A 25350-nucleotide genomic window follows, 5' to 3' on the forward strand; every position below is an offset into this window, starting at 1 on the left:
TTAATTATATTTATTCTACATCGTGAGTGATGCTTCTCTACATATCGCGACTATCCGGATAATATGAATTCACTGCTTAGAATATCAAGAACCTGTCAGTGACTAGTTACCGTACAATGAATTCCTTCTACCCTTATAATATCCCGATTAAATACAAGGCATGGATCTCGTGTCAAGCCTATCAAATTTAATCATATGATTTCTTATTCATAATGCAAAGTTCATATTAATGCAAATTAGAAACTCCTTTCTAATTTCATACACTCTGGCCAGAGATTCCAGAACTCGCATACTAAGAATAACATAGGATATTCTCTTCCTATACTGGAAGGGGTAGATCCTCTATTGACGTTAAGTATCTCTATACACAAATCCCTATGCCCAGAATAGACCTAATGGATGTCCTTGAGACTAAGGACTAAACCGAAGCACAGTTCATTATATATAAGATACCTTTAACGATCTCAAGTCTAAGGACACTTGTACAACTATCACTCAGTGAATAACTATTGACACGTGAGTAATCTCCATTAGTTGTTCAACTTACCAAGTCATGTTCAGTGAACTTATTCCCTAATAAGCACCTACATACCAGCTATAGTGTCACCACACAAATGCCTATGAGAACAGACATCCTCCTGAAGGGAGCAAGTATAGTATGTACCAATCTTTGCGGATCCACTAACATCCGATTAGTTATCCTATGATCAGGAACTGTTTAAGTCCAGAGTTGTCATCTTCTAGATCCCATTATTATAATCTCATTATAATTTTAGAAGTTTTACTCTAAACCATGGAACATCTTATTTAATACACTTTAAATAGATAAAGCCCATAAAAATATAACAAGTCTTTTATGAAATCAAATAGGAATAAAAGAAAGTTCTTCCTAACTCATCATACATGATTGGATTTAGGACAAAAACTTTCATTTGTTACGCTTCGAGTTTCAGATCCAACAACAAAGCCTAGCTTTCGCTTCGATGCAAGCTGAATCTCCATTGAACGTCTCCAGGAACGATAATCTTCTGCACCTTGAAGTTTTGACACCGTAATGGACATAGGTCCATCACTTAGATGAAGAAACAACGGATTTTGCATATCCGCAAATGAAAATCTACTCCCAGACGCCATCGTCAGCACAGATCCTCAGATAAATCGATGAATATCACGAAGAGGTTAAGTAAATCTACCACATATTAGATTATCAAACCAGATGATCATCAAATGATTTGTAATCGATCGATAGATCACAACAACAATGAACACTCTTCAATTCATCAGTACACAAGCTCTCTATGATCACCATACGTAGATCTTAACAACTAATCTCTCACGTAATCACAGCTCTGATACCATAAAAAAAAGATAGTGATTAAGCAATGAGAGAAAACAATGTTCTTAACCAACTGTTTACACAAGCTTAAACCCTTAGCCAATGACTCTGAGATTCTTATACCAGCTAGAAAGGACAGGAAATGACAGTCTGTCATAACAGAATTGTAACTAACTTGACACTGTCTATTTACACAAATGACCCGGAACTATCAATCAAAATTACTAATGTATCCTAGCGGATCATGACCTCAGCTTATAACCTTGGCATTGCTCTTTGCTCTCTTTATGGTCGTTGTCATTGATCATTAAGTTGATGTTAAGGTATACTCTATGCACCTGGGAATTGGGATAGGCCCTTTACGTGTTAATAATAATAACATTGTTCTAAAAAGTGAATTTTTTTTTCGATAATGCAATATTTCGGTAGTTAATTGGATAATCAATGATTAATTGGATTGATTAATTGGAGCATTAATCAGATATATTTAATAAAATATAAAAATAATTAATTTATTATACTAAATATATTAATTTAAGAAATAGTGCAGTAATTTTTCGGATTATAAAAATCAAATCGATAGAGTATATTAAAACGATTAATCAGATGATTAATCGATAAAATCGGTGATTTTTAGAACAGAGGTTATTAATAATATTTTCTGCTTTCCAAAAATTATAAATAAATTTTTGTCAACTTTAAATTCTCCTTTTTTTTTTGGAATTATTCCCTCAGTCCCAATTTATTCGTCCAATTTGATTTTTGCATGTAATTTAAAGTACATTAACTGTAAAACTCCGTTGATTATTTTTCAAATTTTCTTATTGTAAATAAAAAAAATTGAATCTTAAATTTTTACTCACAAAAAGAAAATTTGAAAAATAATTATCGGAGTTATGCGGTCAATGTACCTTAAAATATTTATATAATTTATTTTGAAAAATGAAGAAATTACATGATTTAAAATACTATCAAATATGGATTATTAAATTCTAGAATTTATTTTTTAATAATAAGAATATAAATATAAAAAATAAAAATAACAAATTGGAAAACATTAAAATAATTCGATTGACAACACTGCTAAGTGCTGATCATATCCACGTATCCCCAATAATGTTAAAAACTTGTCCATATTCTCGGGAAGCACAATACTATAATGATTGGAGTGGGCTTGACTTTGAATAATATTACAAAAGCTTTCCTGATCCATCCCTGACCAATCTACAACAGTACTACAACAAACAAACAGTACATCCCCCCCTGACAAATTCTCCAGGTAAATTCTTTCCCCTCTATATCTCGTAGCTTCAACTTCTTTTTTTGTTGCATTGCCCTCGTTTCTAAACCATCTTCTCTGTTTAATATAAGGTACTAATTGCCACGTTTACTTATGTTGCTTCTATTTTTCATTTACATGTTATATATGCAATAATATTTGATATTTTTATTTTCATGTATATGAATTTGGTTTGTGTTAGGTAGATAACGTGGGTTGATTCTGTTATTCATAATTCATATGTTGTTTTATAATGTTTTAATGATTTTTTTACTAGCTAAGAATCAACAATTGTGCTACTGGATTTACAATGGATTTACATCAAGACAAACTTATCAAATATATGTAGTAGTATTTTCTTCATTACATGATTTAGGATTCTACAATAACTCACTGTCACAATTAAAAACTGTATGATGAAGCATGAACTGATCAAGCTCGGAGCTAAATGATTTGGCAGATGGCTATTTCCTGATTAACAAGAAGAAACAATTAACTGTCAAAAATATGATATCATAAAGATTCTTCTTATGTCATCTGCAAAATCCTAGACTAAAAGTCATTGTAGCCCCCCCCCCTCCTTTGTAATTGTTAAGACTTATGATTGTAGATTTATTGAACTTCACCGAACATTGGTCATGGCCTCATACGTCTTTTTTGGAACTATGGTGGAGGGTTCAAGCCTCATTAAAGGCATGTGTGCTTGAGTATTGAAATTTCTGTAATTGATCATAATCAAAAATATTTGTAAACAGGTGAACAAACGATTCAATTGGAGAACATCCCAAGTTCCCCACAAACACGGATAGAAGCTTACCACGTCAGAGAGTGAGATACAGATATTAAAAAAAACAAAGGAAAAAGACACCATAATTAAGGAAACAAGGAAGAAGCAGAGTGTATAGTGAAGTATAAGATTTAGGCGAGTCATTCATGTGGCCTTTTTGTGTTCTTCTGAGTAAGCTATTGGGGCTGGATGAACGGTATGATGAGCAACCAGAGGAAAACCATCTGGCATTGACTAAATCCTTACCATTCAGACACTTAACTAAGAGTGAACATTATGGTACTGCACTTCTGCCGCATTCACACTTTGTGGATGTAAGTCTATTTGACTGTATTGATTCGTTACCAATTTAGTTCAATTTCTTTTGATGGTTTATTTCTGTAAACAAAAACTTCCAACTTTATGCTTTTAAGCACAAAATAAAACCATTGGACGTACCTACAAATTAAGAATTTCTTATAGTCATATTTAAGTTATCACAATATTCCATCATTTGATCTAATCAAGTGTGGTGTCTTTGGTCACAGGTTCCGCACATAAACCAGTTGCGCACATGGGATTGTGGCCTTAATTGTGTATTGATGATTTTGAGGACCCTTGGATTTAATGACTGTACTATTCAGGAACTGGATAGGCTCTGCAGTTTGACAAGGTGCATTCTCTTATCTTACTTCTTTACAGGGACTTGATATCCACTTCTTCCTTCTGTTTGCAGATTTTAATGTGTTGTAAATAGCACGGAATGACCGGCTAAATAGCAATATATATACATGTGGTTAATGTGATAAGTAATTGTTTGTATCATGTGTATGATTAATGATATTTCTTCATGACTGTTTTTTTTAAAACCTGATAGGATATGATTTTAACAAAAAATGAGTCACAAAACCATACCTTCCATAACTAAATATTATTCTTCTAGAAAGTAATATCTAGTTTTATGCTGCAGCTAATTTTACCAAACAAATGCATACCTAAGTTCGTTCAGAACTACTCTTTCTCACACTCCTTTAATAATACTTGATACATTCCAAAATATTGCAAACTTGCACAGTATATATATTAATTGATGTCGTACATATCTCGAATTTTAAGAATTCAGAGAGTTAATTTTCAGTGTGAGATGATTTAAGATCAAATGGCATAACAAAGATATATATGGCCATCAGTCCGGAGCAAATATATAGAACTATAGTGAGATGTTGATCGGCAGAAGTTAAACAAGTTTATACTCATGCCCTGTAAAGGTCCCAAAATAATGTTAAGCTTCTAAAGAATTGTAAAGCTCGCAGAAGAATCATCAACAAAAGAATCGTTATAGTCAACTACCACTTACAGAGCCAGCCAAAAGGCTTGGAATATTTAAAAAATGTGAAGCTGTTTCAATGCCAAAGCATGAATCCAAGGGAAATCCCCGAGGTAAAATTAAACATGCACAACAGGTCTTGTAATGTATTTGGGCATTCATGAGTTAACAGGGAATTACTAGTGAATTTGCTTGTTCCTGTAAAAACAATTGCTTACATATTTGTACTGTAAATCACACATGCATGACTGGATGACACTACATAATTACATGTCACATATTGTTTTGTAATACTGCTGACAGTTCTGCTATTGCACTGTACCTGGCTACCTGCAAATCTTATAATTTAGTATACACGTACTGATGCATTTTGATGCAAACATTCTTATACATGCACTGATAACTCGGAATATAAAATACACTGTCATGTTTGTTGCAGTATTTGGACCATAGATTTGGCGTTCCTGCTGCAGAAATTTGATGTTAGTTTTTCATACTTCACTGTAACACTAGGTGTAAACCCAGAATATTCCACAGAGATATATTATAAGGTGCCCTCTTTTCTTATACGTAGAATTCCGTTCAATAAGTAGATTGTTAGTTTTTCTGTTTCATTCTTTGAGCTTAACTACCACCGCTGAAGTTTAAGCGTGAATAGCCACAAAAGGGGCATGACTATGGAAATCAAATCGCAAGTCCAAAAACATGTCTCTATTATTTAAATGTACCCAACAGATCTACCAATAACACCATGCTTGAACTTTTGGCATACTACTTTAGCACACCTAATATATTACCAACATAAATAGTAACGTTGAACATCTACATATGCATATTTTCCCCTTGGTTGCTAATGATTGAATGGAAATATTTTTTCGAGTATGCTTATAAATATGGTTGAATTGAAACTTTATGCTTTTCCAATATATAAAACTTGGTGTTCTGCACTTCTGTAATTACTAATTACTGATGAAATAGTATTGTTGTAGGAACAATTGCCTGATGATCTAGTTCGAGTGGATTCCCTATTTCAGAAAGCAATGGATGCCGGAATTAGTGTAGAGGTATGACCAATAAATGTTTGATTGAAAGTGTAAATGGTCAACTTATCCTAAAAATTGTAAGTAGTCAATGACTTACCCAAAGAATTGAAAGTGACTTGGTGAATGATTGTAAAATTTGTTGCCTCGGGTATTATTAAAATGCAACGACATAGTAAACTAGTTTCCAACTCAGCTCACAATTAGAAGATAGTTATTTTCAGTACTTTAATTTCTTAATTCAAGTCCACCTTATTTATGAAGTTTGAGTATCAGAAAACTGATAATGATGGCAAAAAGTGCCATGCTGTAAGGAAAGCTTCACAGAATTCCGTACATATTGCCCTTAGAGCGAGTGAAAGAACTTTTTCTAGGAGGATAAGCATGGAAAACAGTGAATTAAGAAACATATTACAAAGGAAATTCAATGATATCCTCCTGCCTCTTGTCTTTATTATGGATATGTATATACCATGTTTACTCATTTTGTTTCCGTTTCAAATTTTTAAATGCATTTTGTTTTGTTTTCCTACAGTGCAGGTCAATTAGTAGACAACAGTTGTGTCTTTTGATCTTGTCAGGGAGATATATAGCAATTGCATTAGTTAACCAGTACCTGTTGAGGTAAATATTTATACAGCAATACTTTCTAGTGTCATGCTAAAATTCTTGCAGAATTATTTTCCTCAAAAACAGTGTCTGCTTTCATTATCAGACTAAGTTCTTGTATTTCATTTATACTTTCCAATTCATGCAGCCAGTCTTCGCTAAAGAATTGGTTCTCAACGTTTAACAATGATAACCCCGCCTATACAGGTAAGGGGATAGCTTTTATCTTAGTTTTCCTTCTTTCCTAATATTTTTCTCTAGCTGATCTACAACTACTTGCGAACAATTTTTTATGAGAATAATTTTTTTAGATCTATCCCCTAATATTTTTACACTGTGAAACTGTATGCCCTGACCATGCTAAAATTATTTAATATTTTTTTGCTTTAAATAAATCATAGGTAGACCTCTCTGGTTCAACTTTGAATTAATTCCGTTAACTGAAAAAAAAAATCAGGCACAAAAAAATTTCTTAAATGCTGTATCTAGTTATTTTTCGAAGCTGGGGACCTGGAAGATGTATTGAACAATCAACTGCTGATTCCATAACAATAATGAACTTACTTTATAGCTTGTTAACAACCTATTGCTCTATATCTGTAAATATATTGAGATGTGAAATACAAATATCTCAAATCCTCAGTAGATATGGCACCAGTACATATTGGTATTTATTAATACATAAGACTTTCCTGTAGATGTTTGATAATACTGCTGTAATTGCAATGGTACTTCCCTCCATACTGTTGATGCAAAAGAATTATTTTACCATATTGGTAATCAAAGTAATGATTCCAGTAAAAATTTAATATAACCAGCACTATTTGAATCTCTATATTTGTTGCATGGTTTTTATGTTTTTAATGAACATTAGTCCATAGTAGTGAACTTCATCCGGAGATTCGATGTCTTGCCGCTGCTCGAGTTAGAGATTGATGTGCTAGTGCTACTATATTTTATACCTGTTACTGGATTACCAGAACAAACTAAAGCTTTTTTTAAGATAATTTTTAATAGATTAAATTTGTTCGTATTTTTAATAGTGAATAAAACATGTTGCAGATTAAACATCAAGTACTTTGATATTGACAATTCAGTATATTCATAATTATTGCCCCATCCTGCACTTTGTGCTTTGAACTTCTGTGTATTATAATGTTTAAATATGTTCCATTTGCAATGCTTAATTATTCATCCACTCTCAAAAAATATCATTTATATGTTTAGCTAATGAACTATAAAGATTCCATCGTGCAATAAATAATAATGTTCTACATGATATTTGTGCATCTATTTTAAAATGTGCCATAAAATTTTAGATGTCTTTCCGTTTTAGGCTTAATGACCTTTTCACCCTTAAAGTATATAGCACTATATCCATTAGCCCCAAATGTTTGAACTTGTACCTTTAACCCTTTAACCCTTTTTAGTGTTACCTGTATAAACCGAAGAGGCAAAAAAGACATTTTACCCTCTTCCAGGTTGTACCATTATGAGTTAAAGGGTACATTTCTTATACCTTAAGGGTTAAAATGTACATTTTTTATATCTTGAGGGTTAAAAGGTACACCATAATATACTTTAAGGGCTAACAGATATGTAATTATTATTTTATGAAATTTATAGTTTTTTTTTGTATAAGCTAGTTTATACCTTGAGTTGTGGAAGGTTAGTGAGGTGGAAACAAAAATTAAGGCCGAGTTTGAACTCTCCTACATTCGGAACTCAACTACTGCATTAAGATAATATTTTCTTTTTTTTCTTCTAAAAGATTTTGTACTTCATCAAATAGAAGAGATTCTCGAAGACTTAGAGTTTCCAGAACACTTTCATGCTAGGGATATGATTGAAAAGATTGATTGGTTAGCAAGTGCCATTGGTGAAATTCATTGGCTCCCGCTGAATGGGATCAAAAAAGCGGTGCAGGAGAAGGACCCCACATGAATACCTAGAAAGAAGAGATGCCAACACATTCAAATCAAGAAAACGAATCGAGTAGAAAGTATGATGATCTACAAAGTAAATTTTATGTGCTGGCCGAAAAAAATGAGATGCTTGAACAATCGCTGATGAAGCGGAATACTCTTGTTCGCCGATGGGAAGAAATCTGGGATAATATTTACGGGCAGTCTACCGGTGTGAATCTCTACAGCAAAAGGTTGATAATGTTGAAATGTTTGGTGGAGCACCTTTCCACAAGTTTAGAGACTCTTACTCGTGATAATATTATAGTTTCATAGAAGGCAGATGTGTTTGAATTAGAAAAAGATAAACTGTAGAGTGAAGTGGCTGAGTAAAAAGATAAGTCGGAAGTGATGCAGGTTATAGAACAGTGTGATCACCGTGTTGACAGTGAGCTGGTACTTCAGGAAAATGAGTCAGGAGAACAGAATTTGGAAATGACTAGTATTGAGTATTTGGAGCAGTTACTTAAAAAGCTTGTACAAAGGTACGCAGACCTTTTCTGCACAGGAGGTTAAATCAACGGTTACTATTGGCCAACATATCTCTGGGATAGATAGTGTAACCCTGGGTGAGAGCCTGAGAGGACACGGTTAGCATATGCTGAGGACCAGGAAGTAGTCAGCTTGAGCAAACAGTTGGAGGAAGTCAGGGGAGAGGTGGAATGTGTAAAGGATGATGTAGTAATTTATACGGAAAAGACATATATATGTAAGAATTATTTTATGAAAAATACGAGCTTATACAAAAAACTATAAATTTCACAAAATAATTCTTACATATCTATTAGCCCTTAAAGTATATTATGGTGTATCTTTTCACCCCCAAGGTATGAGAAATGTAGCTTTTGACCCATAACGGGGGTAAATATCTTATTGCCCCTCCGATTTATAACAGTAACGGTAAAAAGGGTTAAATGGTACAAAATCTCATACCCTGGGGGTTAAAAGGTACGAGTTCAAACATTTGAGACTGATGGGTATAACGCTATATACTTTAAGGGTCAAAAGGTCATTAAGCCTCCGTTTTATTTACAATACGTATGATATGAATTATGGTGGCTGTGTTTTTCTATGCTATTTATGGAGGTGACAAAGTGTATATTAGTTGCTTATAATGACAACTTGTGGTTGTGATGCTGTATACAAAGTAATTTCTCCAGAGTTTGTCGATCTGTTTGTTAAAGTTGTATGTTTGTTGGATTTATTCTCCCACAGGCCATTATGTAGTAATCTGTGGTTATGATGCTGCCAAAGACGAGTTTGAGATTCGAGATCCAGCAAGTTCAAGGTATTAGACGTCCACTCTCTCGCACTTCTACGAATATTCAAATATTTCAGAAAAAAGAAGGAAATATGTCACGTTTTTGGTAGAGAGCCAGTAGTTAAGTGATTTCAACTACTCAGATATCCATATACAGTTGTTACTTAACGTGTCATGAATAAGGATCAAATTTGCTCTAATTTTACGAGGTACTGATCTCTGCATATTGCATATAAAATATCAATGAACGTGAAATATTAAAATACTGTACAATTAGAACTACATGATAAAAAAACCATTTGTACATAGATATGCAAGTACTTGACCACATGATTACAATGAATATCAGCTTTCTATTTTTAATTGCTATACAATGGAACCTTGTCCTTTCTTAGATATTTCTTTCTACCGTACAAATTTGGAGAGAGAATATATAAAAAATTAAATTTTATATATTTGTTGGGCTTTGTCTGAGCTAAAATATCCCGGGATCAACCTTCAATGATTATTGTTAGGTTATTACATTACGTGTGAATCATAATTCTTTATAATAGTTCATCGAGAACTCTATCTCTAACTGATGAGTATCTACTGGAATTCTGAATTATTTTCAATATTAATTGGATTTAACATAGAATTATGTGCAGAAAGCATGAAAGGATTACTTCAAAATGTCTAGAAGAGGCCCGCAAATCATTTGGTACTGATGAGGACCTACTCCTGGTATTCTGATCTATCTTTCTATGATGATTACTAGTGGCCAAACTATACAGTCGGTACTAGTGGCCAAACTATACAGTCGCACTCGTACATGCTAATAAAGTAGCTATAAGGTAGATAGCAATTATCACCCTTTATATTTTGGTTTGTCATGGCCCTTTATTTTCTTTACCAATCCAACTTGATGAGTTCCTGTTCTGTCTCTTTGCGTTTCAGTTCATGGATAATTTCCTATTACTAAATAAAGAAGCAAATGATCATGTATTAGTAGCGTTCTTCCTCTTCTTCGGCTCCCACTCCTAATCTCTGTTGTTGCTGTATCTACTGGTGTAAAAATAAGTCATTAATCTGGTCTTGTGCAGTATTACATGTAATCTTCACAACCATCAGTTGTCTTCTACCCCTCTTTTCTTGATTATCTTTTACTGTTAAACAATCAAAATCTATTTTTCGCTACTTTAGAACCTGACCATAAATTGTTCAAGCAGAGAAGCTTTTTAACTGTGACTGCTATATACTGAATAGTCTCAACTACATGTAGGTATCTCTGGCAAAGCGAAACTTTTAAGAACATTTCCATCCTATGTGCATCAACCTGTTGCATCTGCTGCATACATATACAGTACTGTGGGAAACGATGATGCACTTGCACATTTGCAAAAGCTGACTAGTCGGATTACAAAAGCAGAGGGCTTAAATGTCCCAGATTTTATCCTTTAGTATTGCCGTGTACATTTTGTCTAGTTCATATATAGTGATTCCCACTGGATGCAATTTACTTTGTCTAGTATATATATAGCGATTCCAACAGGGTGCACGGTCTAGTAAATTGCTATATTTATCCGCTCCGTAAAGTATTTTTTGTATATATTATATTGTTGTGAAGCACATTGTACATGCAAATAATTATGTCAAGACTGGCAATAAAGAAGTAAAGAACATTATGCAGTTGATGAAGATCCCGGGTACCTTTAGAAAGGTGGAAGCTCATCATGCATGTGTAGCAGAGTTCTGGATCTTCGCATTATGTTCTCGAATCGTTACATCAAGACTGAGGATGAACTTCATGGGTAGGGTTAGGATTATAGGCGGAGTTCATAAGTCATTATGTAGCTGTATATAGGCTACACACTCCACCTCTTACTTAATAAAGGGTTAGGCTAGAAAGAAAACTAGTTTTCCTGAGAACTAGTATGTTATGTCATTATATTTATGTATTATGCAGATATTTTTTTACTATTTTTTCCGGTTGCATAATTTTTTTTCATAAATACATTTTTGTTTTAGATAATACATCAAATTTTAATTACTCATGTCATGATTAGTATCTATACTATATTATAGAATCAAGTTCTATGGAGATCTTAATTTTTTTGGAGACTTGGAGACCATGATCTACACCATTCATCTTAATCTAATCCAACGGTCTATTATGTTTATTCATTTTCTACAAAACTCACATATAAATACAGTATTTCTAATTAGAAAAATATAAGTAATTGTTAGTTGTTACATGCATTACGATATTTTAGGGCTTTTGTTACGTGTTTAACATTATTATGCATTGTGAGTGTTTTTCATAGCGTACTTCATCAACTTTAACATCCTGCATTAAATTGCATTCATTTAATTATTATTTTTTGTGAACAATGCTGCACATTTACAAATATAATTGTTTGCTGAATTTATTTTTTATAATTTGCGTACTTGTGCATCAATTTTTTTTTCATTAATTCATTTGCAGAAAGCTAAAACTAGATTGCAGTATTTTTCAAAAACTTGTCTTGCTTATTGTAATCTGCAACTTTTTGTATTTCAATTTTGTGCAGGATTTTGCATTAATTAATGAAAATTTCTGTTTAAATATAACATAATTTAGGCATATTTTATTTTTTTAAGACTAGATTTTAATGATCAGTACTTGTAAATATCAAGAATTTCCTGACTGTAAAAGCTTTCTACTCGCAATTGCTCAGATTAAAAAAAAATTACAAGCTAGTCTATCAAAAACTATATCATCTCCATATTTTGTACATGAGTAACTTTTGACTCATTATAGATGTCTTGAAGAAAAATAACCATACCTTCCCAAAAATGAGAATGGAGAACTTGAAGGTCTTTCTGTCCACTTCTCTGACAAAGACTTTTAATGTAAGTGCCCTTTCTAGGACTAGTGCAGGATATTTGATTTGACAAATGCAGGACTCTCATAAAAGTGCATGTATTATGTTTCTCCTGAACATGAAATCAGGGACGTTATTTTTTAAAAATTAGAAACTGTCAAAATATTGTTAAAATTTTCAACTGTAGGATGTTTTATAAAATAAATGGTGATAGATATGGTCTCCAATAAAATTGGGTCTTCATAGAACCAAACTCCTATCTATACTATACTATAATAGCCGGAATATAGATAATTTGGTTCAACGGTTTGGTTCAACGATAATTCCCTAATTTTAATTATTATAAAAATAGATAAATAGTGTTATATATCTAATAAACTACTAAATTATTAAACTATTACTAAATTTAGTATACTTATCGTACTAAACTACGAATACAACTTATCCTATTATTAAAATATATAAATAATAGTGTTATATATCTGCTAAACTACTAAATTGTTAAACTACTAGAAATAGTCTATTTATTCTACTAAATTACGACCATATGTTATTCTATTATTTTTATTATAAATTTATAATCATTATATATTTATATAAATATTTTAAAAATATAATATAACTGGATAAATAAAAATTTAAAATATTAATGGGAATCCGTGCATCGCACGGGATTTATGCTAGTATACTATAATAACCGGAATGAGGTATAATTTGTAATTTGGTTGACCCCTCATTATGGTTATCCCTTTACATCACGACCGTCGGATCTTTTTCATCAAATAATCAGAGCCGTTCATCAAATAATCAGAGCATTTAGATCCACATACTAAAAAAATACACTTCACAAGTTCTCAGGTTCGAATCCCGTCAACAACAAATATTTATATTATTATTTAGAAAAATACATATAAGTTCTCAGGTTCGAATCCCGTTAACAACAAACATGTATATTATTTATAAAGATACATATAATTTTTCGGATTCGAATCTCACTCACCAACAACAAACATTTACATTATTATTTATGAATAAGATCTCATCAATCATATACTATTTATACTATTTGAACTTAATTTGAAATTATAATTATATAAGCATTATTTAGTATTTAATTATTTATATAGAATTTTAATATAAATTATATGAAATAAAATTAAAAATATATAAATATTAACCAGGACCCGTGCACGGGTCGTAAGCGAGTATAACATTATATAGAAGTATAGTATGTTCTGTAATCTATACATATGTTGTATGTGTTCTGTAAAAAAATTCTCATAATATATTTTTTTTAATACATATTTTTGTTTGATTTTACATAACACGTGTATTTTGGATAACAGATATAAAATAATTTTAAAAAATAGTGTTCTTTGGTGTTTAAGTTATATATATATATAGGGTTACTACAATATAAATCAATTTTGAATAAAAAAAATAATTTTTTTTAAAATTAATTCGAAATATAACACATATGGTATGCAAATTGATCGTTGAGAAATGTTGAAAAATATAGTGAAATCGGATTTTAAAAAAAACTTAGGTTTGACGGGAAAAATCAAATTAAAAACGGAGGGGAAAAGCTGAAATTGGGTGTGGGAGAGTGTATAGTAGTTGGGTGGGGTGATTTAGGGGGACCATTATATTAGGTAGATCTGGCTTAGATTGATACCTAGTTTCTATTTTAATTTTAGTTTGTATTTGATAATTCTCATATATATATATATCATTCAGAGTTTAAGTTGAGAAAAATCAAGTGTTGTATATTCGTTAATGTCTATAATTCAACTGATACAACAGGTCTGGTGCAGTCTGCACTTTGTCAATTACTTTAGGTTGTAGTAAACATTAAAGTGGTGTCATGGGAGCCGGTCAGAAAACAAAACGCAACTACATTTAAGAGTTGTATGCCAATCTAGCAATTGAGGATGAAGAGGAGGCCGGGGTTATCGTTGAAAGTGCGGTGCTTCAGAAGACCACAGAGTCTTTTGTGTTAATTGGGAGATTTCTTATAGAAAAGAGTATAAATTTTAATGCGATGCAAAATCTCCTAGCGTCAATATGGAGGCCAAAAGAAGGGGTGGAGATTCATGATATAGGGGGATGAGTTCTATCACCCCTTGGATGTGCAAAAAGTAATCGAAGGAGGGCCATGGTCATTCGAACAAGGAATGATGGTATGTAAACAAATGAAGACATGTGAGAATACTTGTGAGATATCACTTAACGAAGCAGATATTTGGGTACAAGTATATGATGTGCCTACTGATTTTGTATCAGAAACTATTTTTCGTAGTATCGGAAATTATATTGGTGAATTTATTAAATCAGATCCTGTCAACCTTAGTGGATTATGGAAGCAATTTTATCGTCTCAGGATTCGAATGGATGTGCGTAAATCTTTAAAACGAAGAATGAAAATTAAGAGAGAAGGGGAAGAATGGAGCTGGTTAAACTTTAAGTATGAGAGGTTGTGTACGTTCTGCTTTGTATGTGGTAAACTTGGTCATTCGGAGAGAGACTGTGATATTGTATATGCGAATCCGGGAAAAGAAATGGTGCGTGTATATAGGACATGGTTACGAGCACCTGGGCGAAATACTAATAATGGTACTGGATCAAGATGGCTACTAAATGGAGAGGGTAGGAACAGCTGAGAAAGTACAGGCGGGTCGGCAGTGAACGGTGATGAGACGGGGGAGAAAGAAGCGCAATTTAAGGGATGTTACCAATAATTTTGGGAGATGATGATATGATTACTGTTACAGCAAAAAATCAGGGGTTAAAATATAAGGGCGGCAAAAATTTAAATGAAGCGGAGCAGGGGGGGATAATTATTAATGACCCAAAAAGACGTCGTACAAGTACGGATGCAATACTAGAAGATAATGGGCCAATAAACATGCAAACAGATGGGCTGATTCAAGGAACAAAAAAGACTGAAATATTGGATCCAAAAAACAGAAAATTGGCGGGTTCTGGAGTCCCGGCCCGCCTAGCGTCATGAGTTTCTTGGGCTGGAACTGTCGGGGTATGGGTAACCCACGGGCAGTTCGATTTCTTAAGGAAAACATTCAAAATAATAAGCCCAGTTTAGTTTTCCTATCTGAAACGTTAGTTAAAAAAATATAGGAGATTTGTAAGGCTATTTATTATGCTGGTTATTATGTTATCGATGCTAAAGGCCACAAAGGAGGTTTACCATTAATGTGGAGGAACGAAGGAGCTGTGGAAATCAAAGGAAGTTGTGATAATTACATCGATTTTGAGGTTGAGTGTGATCAAATTGGCCGTTGGCGCTACACAGGTTATTATGGTTGCCCTGAGAGAAATAGAAGGCAGGAGTCATGGGATATTTTACGTGAATTGGCATCGAAATCACAGCTGCCTTGGTGCGTGTTATGCGATTTCAATGATATGCTATTTAGTTCTGAAAAGTGGGGAGGACGACCACAACCAAGCAATTTATTGACAGAGTTTGGGGAAGCAATTGTGGACTGTGAACTACAAGACCTTGGCTTTATTGGTAGTAACTATACCTGGGAGAAATCGATAGGGGATCCAGGATGGATGCAAGAGCATTTAGATCGGGGACTAGCAACTCAAGATTGGCGTCAGTTATTTTCTAATGTAGAAGTCCATGTGTTGGAAGTCTCTACATCAGATCACTTTCCGTTGCTTCTTAAATTAAACTCTCAGATTTATGTGCCAAAAAGTAGAAGATTTTATTTTGAAAACTTGTGGATTAAAGAGTCTGAATGTTTGAATATAGTAAAAGATAGCTGGAATAAGGCTGGGATTGAAAGCATTATGGAGAAAATCGAATATTGTTGTTTGAAGCTAGACGAATGGGGAGGAGGAAAGGTTAAAGAATTGAAAAAGAATATCAAAAATTGCAGCCTGGTGATGAGGAAGTTTAGATCCAGAAGAGATGACTTCGGTGTGCACAGATACAACGAAGCACGATGGGAGTTATTAAAATTGTTGCAGCGACAAGAAGTATACTGGAAATAACGATCAAAACAATTTTGGCTAAAAGAAGGAGACCAGAATACCCGATTTTTTCATAACTATGCATCAGGGAGGAAGAAGAATAATTATATATCCAGGCTACGAAATAAGAATGGCGAATGGGTGGAAAATATACAGGGAATGCAAGAAGTGATCACAGAATATTTCTCTGAATTCTTCACTACGTCGAGGGCTACATGCCAATTATCAGAACCGGAAAGAGTACAATGTGTTACAGAGGAGCAAAATATGATGCTAATACAACCTATTGCAGTGGAAGAAGTTAAGCACGCTGTTTTTTCGATGCACGCAATGAAAGCTCCGGGTTATGATGGGTTGAACCCAACTTTCTACCAAGCTTATTGGAATGTAGTACATGATGATGTGGTGGGATTTTGCAGAAAGTTCTTTGATACAGGGGTCATGGATGAGGAAATAAATCGTACAATAGTCTGTATAATTCCGAAAGTGAAGCAGCCACAGTATATGACGGAAATTCGATCAATCTCACTTTGTAATGTCTTATTCAGAATCTTGTCGAAAGTCCTAGCTAACAGACTAAAAGGTTGCCTCCCAACAATAGTGTCTGCTAATCATAGTGCATTCATTGAGGGAAGATTACTGACGGATAATGCTCTCATAGCTTTCGAGGTTAATCACTATATCAAACGGAGAACTCAAGGAAATAATGGTGTAGCTGGGCTGAAAATAGATGTATCAAAAGTGTATGACAGACGAGTGGGATTTTATCGAGGGAATGATGAAAAAATTTGGGTTCAATGACACCTGGATAACTCGAATCATGACATGTATAAAGTCTGTAACATACAGTTTTACTCAGCACGGGCAAGTCTTTGGTAGAGTGGTACCTCAAAGGGGGATACGACAAGGAGACCCGATCTCCCCTTATATATATATCCTGTGTGCTGAGGCTTTGAGCACGATAATTCAGAGATATGAAGAGGTGGGATTGATTAATGGGTGCAGTATTGCTAGGGGAGCACCACCAGTTACACATTTACTATTTGCCGACAATTGTTACCTTTTCTTCAAGGCGAATGAAGGAGAAGCAAGGACTATAAAGAACATAATTAAACGGTATGAAATGCTATCTGGTCAGGTCATAAACTTCAGCAAATCTGCTATTACTTATAGTCCAAATACAACTGCACAAGTTCGAGAAAATATATGTGCTATTCTGGAGGTTGTTGAAAGTAGAAGCGCGGGAAAGTACCTAGGATTACCTATGGAGGTTGGAAGAAGGAAAAATGAGGTGTTCGACTTTTTAACAGAACGAGTGGGCAAGAAATTACAAGGTTGGAAAAACAAAACACTGTCTAAAGCGGGTAAGGGATTACTATTGAAAACAGGGGCACAATCAATTCCAAATTTCTGGATGAACTTGCTACTTATACCAGCGGAAGTTTGTAATAAAATTCAACGCCTCATGAATGGCTTTTGGTGGGAAAGTGGAACCGGGAGGAAGGGAATACGATGGATGGCATGGGATAAGTTGTCAACTGTTAAGGAAGGGGGGGCTTAGGTTTTAAGGACCTCAAGAATTTCAAGATTGCGATGCTGGCCAAGCAAGGATGGCGGCTGATAAATGACTCGAACCCACTGTTTACAAAAATTATGAAGGCACGCTATTTCCCAAATAGTGATTTTTTGGATGCTAAGATTGGAGAAAACCCCAGTTACATGTGGAGAAGCATAATTGCAGGCCAAGAGGTATTAAAACAAGGATGTCGAAGGAGTATAGGAACAGGGGAGGATACGTTTGTATGGAAGGTACCATGGCTTCCAAGTGCAGATAATGGGTACGTAACCACAGATATGCCCCATGTACTTAAGGATGCAAAAGTTGTAAATCTAATGCGAATGTCTGATAAAGGATGGGATGATGAGATATTAAATGATATTTTCAATCATAGAGATGTTTAGTTGATAAAACATATTCCGTTATCAAATTTTGATAGGAAAAACTCATGGCTTTGGTTATTTGATGGGAAAGGAGAATTTACGGTGAAAAGTTGTTATTGCCAATTGGTAGGAGAGTGTGATACATCAGATGAGAAATTCTGAAAAAAATGTGGAATCTAATGGTGCCTGGGAAAGTAAAAGTGATGTTATGGCGAATATGCAGGTTCTGCTTACTAACTGCAACAACACTGAATGATAAAAGAGTGAACATAGACCGTCAATGTAGCTGGTGTCGAGAGGAAGAAGAAATTATAAGTCATGTTCTATTTAAATGCAGCTTTGCTCGACAAGTATGGGATTCAGTTCACATGACATAGTGGATTCAGAGTGTAACAGGTGAAACAATTTTCAATATGCTTAAAAGACTGTTTGATAGTGGGACACAGGAACAATGTGCATTGCTAGCACTGGTATGCTGGAGCATCTGGAACCGGCGAAATAAGCGGGTATGGAATAAAATTGAGGTATCTGTATTTGGAGTTAAAACTGCGGCTTTAAATTTGTTAGCAGATTGGAAGATAGCCCAGGCTCAAGAGGCCAGACATAAAGCATCGACAACTGCAAGTGTGAGAAGCTGGCAGAGACCACAAGCAGGATGGGTGAAAGTGAACCTTGATGCGGCTGTTTTTGAGAGCATATCAAGCATTGGTGTGGGAGGCGTAATCAGAGATGAAACATGATGTTTTCTGCGAGCAATGTGTAAGCAGCTACCGGGAACTTGGTCACCATGGGAGGCATAGGCTTTGAGCTTAAAAAAGGTACTATCTTGGGTGAAAAATCAGGGATTCACGCGATGTATTTTTGAAATAGACTCGAAATTGGTAACTGAAGCTTGTCAAAGTGGGATGGGGAGATCGTATTTTCATTCGATAATTAGTGAGTGTGTTGAATTATTAAAGCATTTTGATAGTATGCTAGTCCAATTTGTATATCGGTCTGCGAATGGAGCTGCTCATGCCTTGGTAAGGGTATCTCATTCCATGTCCGGCTTCCAGGAATGGGAGTATGTTCCTAACTTCCTATCGGATGTGATCACTATTGATTTAATATAATATAAGTACGTTATTTTCAAAAAAAAGCGGTGTCATGGGAATATATTACCCCTAATCCTTATTAAGTAAAGGATTAGGGACGCCACTAAGATTTTTATTTCCTAATGTTACTGAGCGCAGAGAGAACTAAGACAACAGAAGTTCCTAAAATTTATGTGTGGTGTGTACAAATGAGAATATTGAGCACTTTGGCCAGATTTTTTGAGATCCAAAATATGTAAGATACTCTTGATAGATGAATTGTTTTAAAATTGATAAATTTGTAATAATGACACTGCGTCAAAAAGAACAAGGAATTTTTTTTGCCCCAGTTTTGTAATTTCTAGGATGGCCTGATAGGTTACTGTATAAAATGAATATCATGTGCTCTTCCTTATTTCTCTCCTCCTGGCCTGTACATTTGTATTGTAGTATAGGTTATGGCTGTTAGTCTTATTTGTCCATTAGCTGACAGCTTTATTTTCTGTTCTTGTCTGCTAGTATGTAGTTTCAGATTTTGTCTCTTTAGTTGACAAGCTCTCTGCCAGGGAGAGCTGTTTTTGTATGTGACGCCCTCAATCTCGGGGTTAGGAAATGAGGACTCACACACACCTCTAATCTAGTAATTAAATAAGCATAAACCCCGATTAACTACTAACATGATCAACAGGATAAAGTATGAGACAAGATTACAACTACCCATCATAAAATATAACTTACAAACCCAAAATATTATTAAATAAACAACATCGATTCCGGCTGGGAACCGACAGATAACCCATTGTATCTTTAAACATTTCCTTCTAGGCGCGAGCTCACTCATAAATACCACTACCTGCTCTGGCAACCGGAAGCCCTCAACACGGTAGGGACCACCAGGTACGCTCTTACGAGCAGTGCGCCTAAGCCTGACCATTTTCTTGCTTAACTGCCATGGTTAGATTAAAACAAAACATATGAGTATAAAACTCAGCAAGTACCTATATAGCAGTTCTACAATATCAATTCACAATATGCTTTACCAAACTCAGGGCATTCTACTTTATTTGATCTAGGTGGCAGATTTCCAGCTTTTGGGTTAAAGAAAGGTTGTGAAGGATAATGTGGGGCTTTCAAGGAACAAGGCTCAATGCAGGACGAAAGCCGACATTCATCACAAATCATTAAAGGATCAGAATAGATCTTTCAAAAGAGGAAAGCAACAGTATTTCAATATATGGAATCAATCATATGATCAACAAATTCAAGAATCAGGGTTCTCGAGCTTTAAGCTTCACATTGACATAATCAACTCTTTTCAAAACAATATAAACCATTTTCATTTTCAAGAATCAATTTACTGAACAGAAAGTTTCAGTTCCCTTTTAAATAATCATTTAGAACCCTTGATTGGATCACTTTATCTTTCCATTTCATTATATACGGGTGATCAGCCCGTACCGACCTCCATTCCGGTCTTTAAGGTACCAATCAGCATAATTTCAGCCTTAAGTTGGACTAGCCCCGCAAGCCTCTTACCATGACTGGACTAGTCCCACTAGCCTCTTACGTCCCAATCCAATCCATCAGGAATTCATTTGGAAAACCTTGAGTTGGAAAAATAAATAAGTTTTCTAAAATTCATTTTATGATTACCAAGAATTTGAAATCATTCGGACTCTTTCAAGTCGAAACTCATTCTTAATTCAGATTTTAAGGAAACAAAGTTCACGGAGTGATTCAAAGATAAGCAAGGAACAATTCATAAGGATTATGTATCAGGGATAACAAAGCACTTAAGTTAGAATGATCAACATCTGTTTAGGGATCAATAGGGTGATCATGAAATAAGGTATCATTAAACAGGGTTAACAAGGATAATCAGAGGGTTTAATACAATTCATAGCTTAATAAATAACTTGAACAGAAAGGACAGATTATCAAAGGGTTGAATCATTGAGCTTATCAATAACAGTTTATCAAGAACAAAGGCAGGGTATCTCAAATCAATATCAGGGTTTCATAATTAAACAGTTCAATACTCTACATGGTATGAACAACATTCTCTTTATAACCATTTACGCAAGTAATCAGAGTTACTTGCCTGAATTTGCTTTCCTGAAGGTTGAACTACTGCCACCTAGTATATCCTTTCCTTTCCTAGCCTGAATGCCCTCACACTCCGAATCTACAATAAGAATCAAAATCTCAATCAGTTTCTCAACTCTCGTTCCCGGAACGATCACTCAATACGATAACTCGATTATATCCTTGACTCGAGTATATGATTATAGCTTATACACATAAGCACATAGCACATAACACATAGCACATAGCACATAGCATATCCCTTTCTCGTAACTTTTATATCCTTATATACTTAACAATCAAAGCGTACTTGCTTAACCTTAGCTATTTCTCAAATCACACTAATATAACTCTTTTACGACCATAGCTATCACTTATAGCTCTTAATAACAAACGATTTAATTCCTTTTTTTTTCTTTTATTCCTTAATTCGAACCATACATACAAAACACAACCAAGTATATTCAATTTCAACCTCATATAATCAAACACAACTAATGCAAATCACAAGAGTCATTTACGCACTTAAACTTCATCCTTTTTTAATCAAAAGTCCGAATCATAATCACATTAAGAAACAAAAGCAACACCTTCTTTTAATCATCAAAATTCGAACATAAACACCACCCCAATCTTTGTCATGCAATCAAGTTCTCACTAGCCATTAAGATAATTGACAAAAACCAACTTAATTCCTCTTTTTACTCCTAAGACCCATTCGGGTTTTTTCCATAAATCAAACATGCAAGAATAAATTTTGACATGCAAGGTTATATATCACATTTCCCACTTGTTTTAATCCTTTACTAAGTCATTCCATTCATTTATACACCAAACCATGCATCACCTAGTGATTCTAACTTTAATTAACTCATTCAATCAACATGCATCCACTTAATCAATAAGCAAATCCATTTTCCATTCGGCAAAAACATGATTTACAACTTCAAGGATCCAACAATTACATGCACTACTTGTTTTTCTCTAAAACTAACATGCAATCACTTTTTATGCTAAATAAGCTTAGTGTTCACTAAGATCAACTCACCAAATCAAATTCCTCTTTTTAATTAGCATAAAGCCGAATTAAAAACTCACATGCAACCTTAAATTTTAATCTCCTAATCATCAAACAACTTATACACACATCAATAATCAAGACATATCCATTTTCTAATCACATATTCATGTTTTAAAAGAATTTATCAAAAACTCTTTTGATCTTTTCGAAAACCAAACAAGCAAAGTTTTAGAATCAAATTATCATATCATAGAAACTCCACCGGCTCTCCTTGGATCATAGCCGGTGGTGGTCGAACTTGAGAGAGCCGATAACGGGTCTCCTCTCAAGTTTATGACCCCAAAAATTTCTTGGATTCACTCTTGTAGTTATGTATCAAGAAATCATTTTCCTTGAACACCACCATAGTGATTAATCATCAAAACACTTACAAACACTTACATGCAAATAAGAATCGAGAAGTATACCGAAAATAAAGACTAAAGGAAGCAATATCTTCGAGTTTGAGTGAGGTTTGAGTGTTGCATGCAAGAGAGAGAGATGAGAGATGGAGAGAGCCGAGAGAGAGAGTGAGAGTATGGCCGAGAGAGAGAGTGAAGGAAAGAAAGAAAAAGAAAGAGAGAAGGGGAAATGGGGTGCACGGGGAGGAAAAAGAAAAAGGGGGGGGGGAAATGGATTTATATACCACCAAAACAAGGGCAAACTTGTACTTTACTAATTCTTTTTATGCTTATATGTTCCTTTTCTTTTTACTCAAATGCAATAAAAAATAGATATAAAATATATCTCTCTCGGAAAGTCAGAAATTATTGCAAGTGACGATTTTAACACGTAGATCTCGAAATTAGCTTTTTAACCATTACTCGTAATAGATTTTTGAGCGGACGGTTGATTTTATATGAATTTTGCAAGCTTTCCTTAATCATAACATTTTTCCACATAAAATCAATTTAAAAATGCAAAGACCACCAAATAAACCCACTTATTATTTTTAAAAAGTCTCTAGGGCTACTAAGAAGATATCAAAACAAATCTCATATTTTTATCTCACTCAGATGATTTTATAAAAATGCGCGAAGGTTAATTAAACCTTTATTTAAATCACATAATTCCTTTTAAATTCATAAAATGTCACAGAGCACATAATCATGCACACACACCGGCAATCACACATATATGATCACATAACGACTCAGGTCTGATCATAGATTTGATCCCTCTTTAATCCTTATCCTTTACTACGCGTACCGGGTCACGTTCAGCCTGACGGCCCGACGCTCAGCATTTCGATTACGCTTCTCATTACCTTTACCAATCAACACGTCACTTAAGACGAAATACTTTATTTAATCATTCATTTCATTCAATCGCACATAATTCACATTCTATATTCTTTAATCCTTTATTAGGACGGGTTCCGTTCTACCTGACGGCCCGACGACACAGCTTAACTCCTAAGCCGACTCTTTAAATTGGAACGTTTTTATTTACGCTCCTATATTCTAATATACAGAAAAGACAATTAATCAACACTTATTCACATAATTATAATCACATCACATAACACATACTTTATTGACTTAATTACGTCGCAAAATTCTGAGTCGTCACAATCTACCCTCCTTAAAAGGATTCTGTCCCCAGAATCTAATCTAAACAAATAGATGGGGATACTTTTCTTTCATTTCACTTTCTAATTCCCAAGTCGATTCTTCGACTAATGGATTTCTCCATAATACTCTAACTAGAGGTACAACTTTATTTCTAAGCGTCCTCTCTTTTCGGTCCAAAATTCGAACTGGCTGTTCCACATAGGACAAATCTGGTTGGATTTCCACTGGTTCCAACTCGATCACATGGCTCACATCAGCATTATACTTCTTTAGAAGAGATACATGAAATACATTGTGCAGATGTTGCATTTGCGGAGGTAGCGCCAATTCATATGCTACTTTCCCAACTCGTCGTAATACTTCAAATGGTCCAATATACCTAGGACTCAACTTCCCTTTCTTTTCGAATCGGGTTAAACCTTTCCAAGGAGATATCTTTAAAAAGGCTTTGTCTCCAGATTCGAATCGTGTTAGGGCGAAATCACGCACTAATATTCACGCAAGTATACGCGTTCGCAAATAATATAGAATACTTTCTAGTTCGTTCCCTCAGAGACTCAGACTAAGTTTTTGTCTAATTAAACTCACTCACCAATGTATGACTACTTCTCAATGTTAAGATAATAACACCTAAAATTGTTGATTAAATATTAACTACTTAATTAACCACTTAACTAACACTTCAACTTATCAATAATAAAACACTCATGAGATCACAACTTCATTATTACTTCCTTCTATAGCCATTGTTATTACCTTTAGCATGTGACAGTGATGATATTAATCGATTAACACGAAACTGATAAAAGCCAACTTTCATTGTACTAATACCATTCTACCAAGCATCCACAATTAAGATAGAAGTTGAATAGTCATCAATTATGTTGAGTTCCTATATGTCTACAGAATTTGACAACACAACGATTTAAGCACAAGTTATTCCTTTTGATTACATAGGGCAAATAAAACTGTTAGAGTTACCCACTAATCATGCACAACGTACATGAACCTATGCTAGCATGGCAAGTTCTAAATCTCAAGATCCACCGTCGCTTCACAAGAGATTAACACCCTATCTTATATGTTCGCGACGCACATAAGACGAATACGCACAACCAATACTAGATATCATGCAATCATCACACACTAAAGTATTAAACAATTAACTAAAGAATTCCATAATAAATCCGTTGCAA

The 25350-nt window shown here is 34.3% G+C and overlaps 2 protein-coding genes across 9 annotated transcripts; both read left to right on the forward strand.

Moving 5' to 3' along the window:
* Positions 1 to 2482: 2482 nt before the first annotated feature.
* LOC141690020 (guanylyl cyclase 1-like) lies at positions 2483 to 11541 on the forward strand. Of its 8 annotated transcripts, none has more exons than XM_074494588.1 (10): positions 2483 to 2615; positions 3371 to 3716; positions 3930 to 4054; positions 5148 to 5259; positions 5698 to 5772; positions 6284 to 6372; positions 6506 to 6564; positions 9537 to 9609; positions 10218 to 10305; positions 11252 to 11541. In XM_074494588.1, exons 2-10 carry the CDS (start codon positions 3549 to 3551, stop codon positions 11423 to 11425), a joined length of 963 nt encoding a protein of 320 aa, XP_074350689.1. In that variant the 5' UTR covers positions 2483 to 2615; positions 3371 to 3548; the 3' UTR covers positions 11426 to 11541. The 8 variants fall into 8 exon arrangements, with proteins under 8 accessions (XP_074350689.1, XP_074350691.1, XP_074350692.1 ...); XM_074494590.1 differs by having other exon boundaries at positions 10230 to 10305; XM_074494591.1 differs by having other exon boundaries at positions 10844 to 11394.
* A 3076-nt stretch (positions 11542 to 14617) lies between these two features.
* LOC141691283 (uncharacterized) lies at positions 14618 to 17982 on the forward strand. Its single transcript, XM_074496018.1, has 4 exons — positions 14618 to 14986; positions 15561 to 16427; positions 16578 to 17164; positions 17271 to 17982. Exons 1-4 carry the CDS (start codon positions 14618 to 14620, stop codon positions 17980 to 17982), a joined length of 2535 nt encoding a protein of 844 aa, XP_074352119.1.
* The last annotated feature ends 7368 nt before the right edge of the window (positions 17983 to 25350 follow it).

Source organism: Apium graveolens, chromosome 10 (genome assembly GCF_009905375.1).
Source record: "Apium graveolens cultivar Ventura chromosome 10, ASM990537v1, whole genome shotgun sequence".
Taxonomy (NCBI): domain Eukaryota; kingdom Viridiplantae; phylum Streptophyta; class Magnoliopsida; order Apiales; family Apiaceae; genus Apium; species Apium graveolens.

What these genes read in the sequence shown, in the direction of transcription:
- LOC141690020 (XM_074494588.1), top strand. Translation starts at nt 3,549, where the DNA reads ATGTGGCCTTTTTGTGTTCTTCTGAGTAAGCTATTGGGGCTGGATGAA. An exon ending in ATGCCGGAATTAGTGTAGAG is followed by an intron (nt 5,773 to 6,283) that starts GTATGACCAATA and finishes GTTTTCCTACAG; the next exon opens with TGCAGGTCAATTAGTAGACA. An exon ending in GTTAACCAGTACCTGTTGAG is followed by an intron (nt 6,373 to 6,505) that starts GTAAATATTTAT and finishes CAATTCATGCAG; the next exon opens with CCAGTCTTCGCTAAAGAATT.
- LOC141691283 (XM_074496018.1), top strand. Translation starts at nt 14,618, where the DNA reads ATGAAGACATGTGAGAATACTTGTGAGATATCACTTAACGAAGCAGAT. An exon ending in CGAATCCGGGAAAAGAAATG is followed by an intron (nt 14,987 to 15,560) that starts GTGCGTGTATAT and finishes AAAAAAATATAG; the next exon opens with GAGATTTGTAAGGCTATTTA. An exon ending in AAAATAGATGTATCAAAAGT is followed by an intron (nt 17,165 to 17,270) that starts GTATGACAGACG and finishes TGTAACATACAG; the next exon opens with TTTTACTCAGCACGGGCAAG.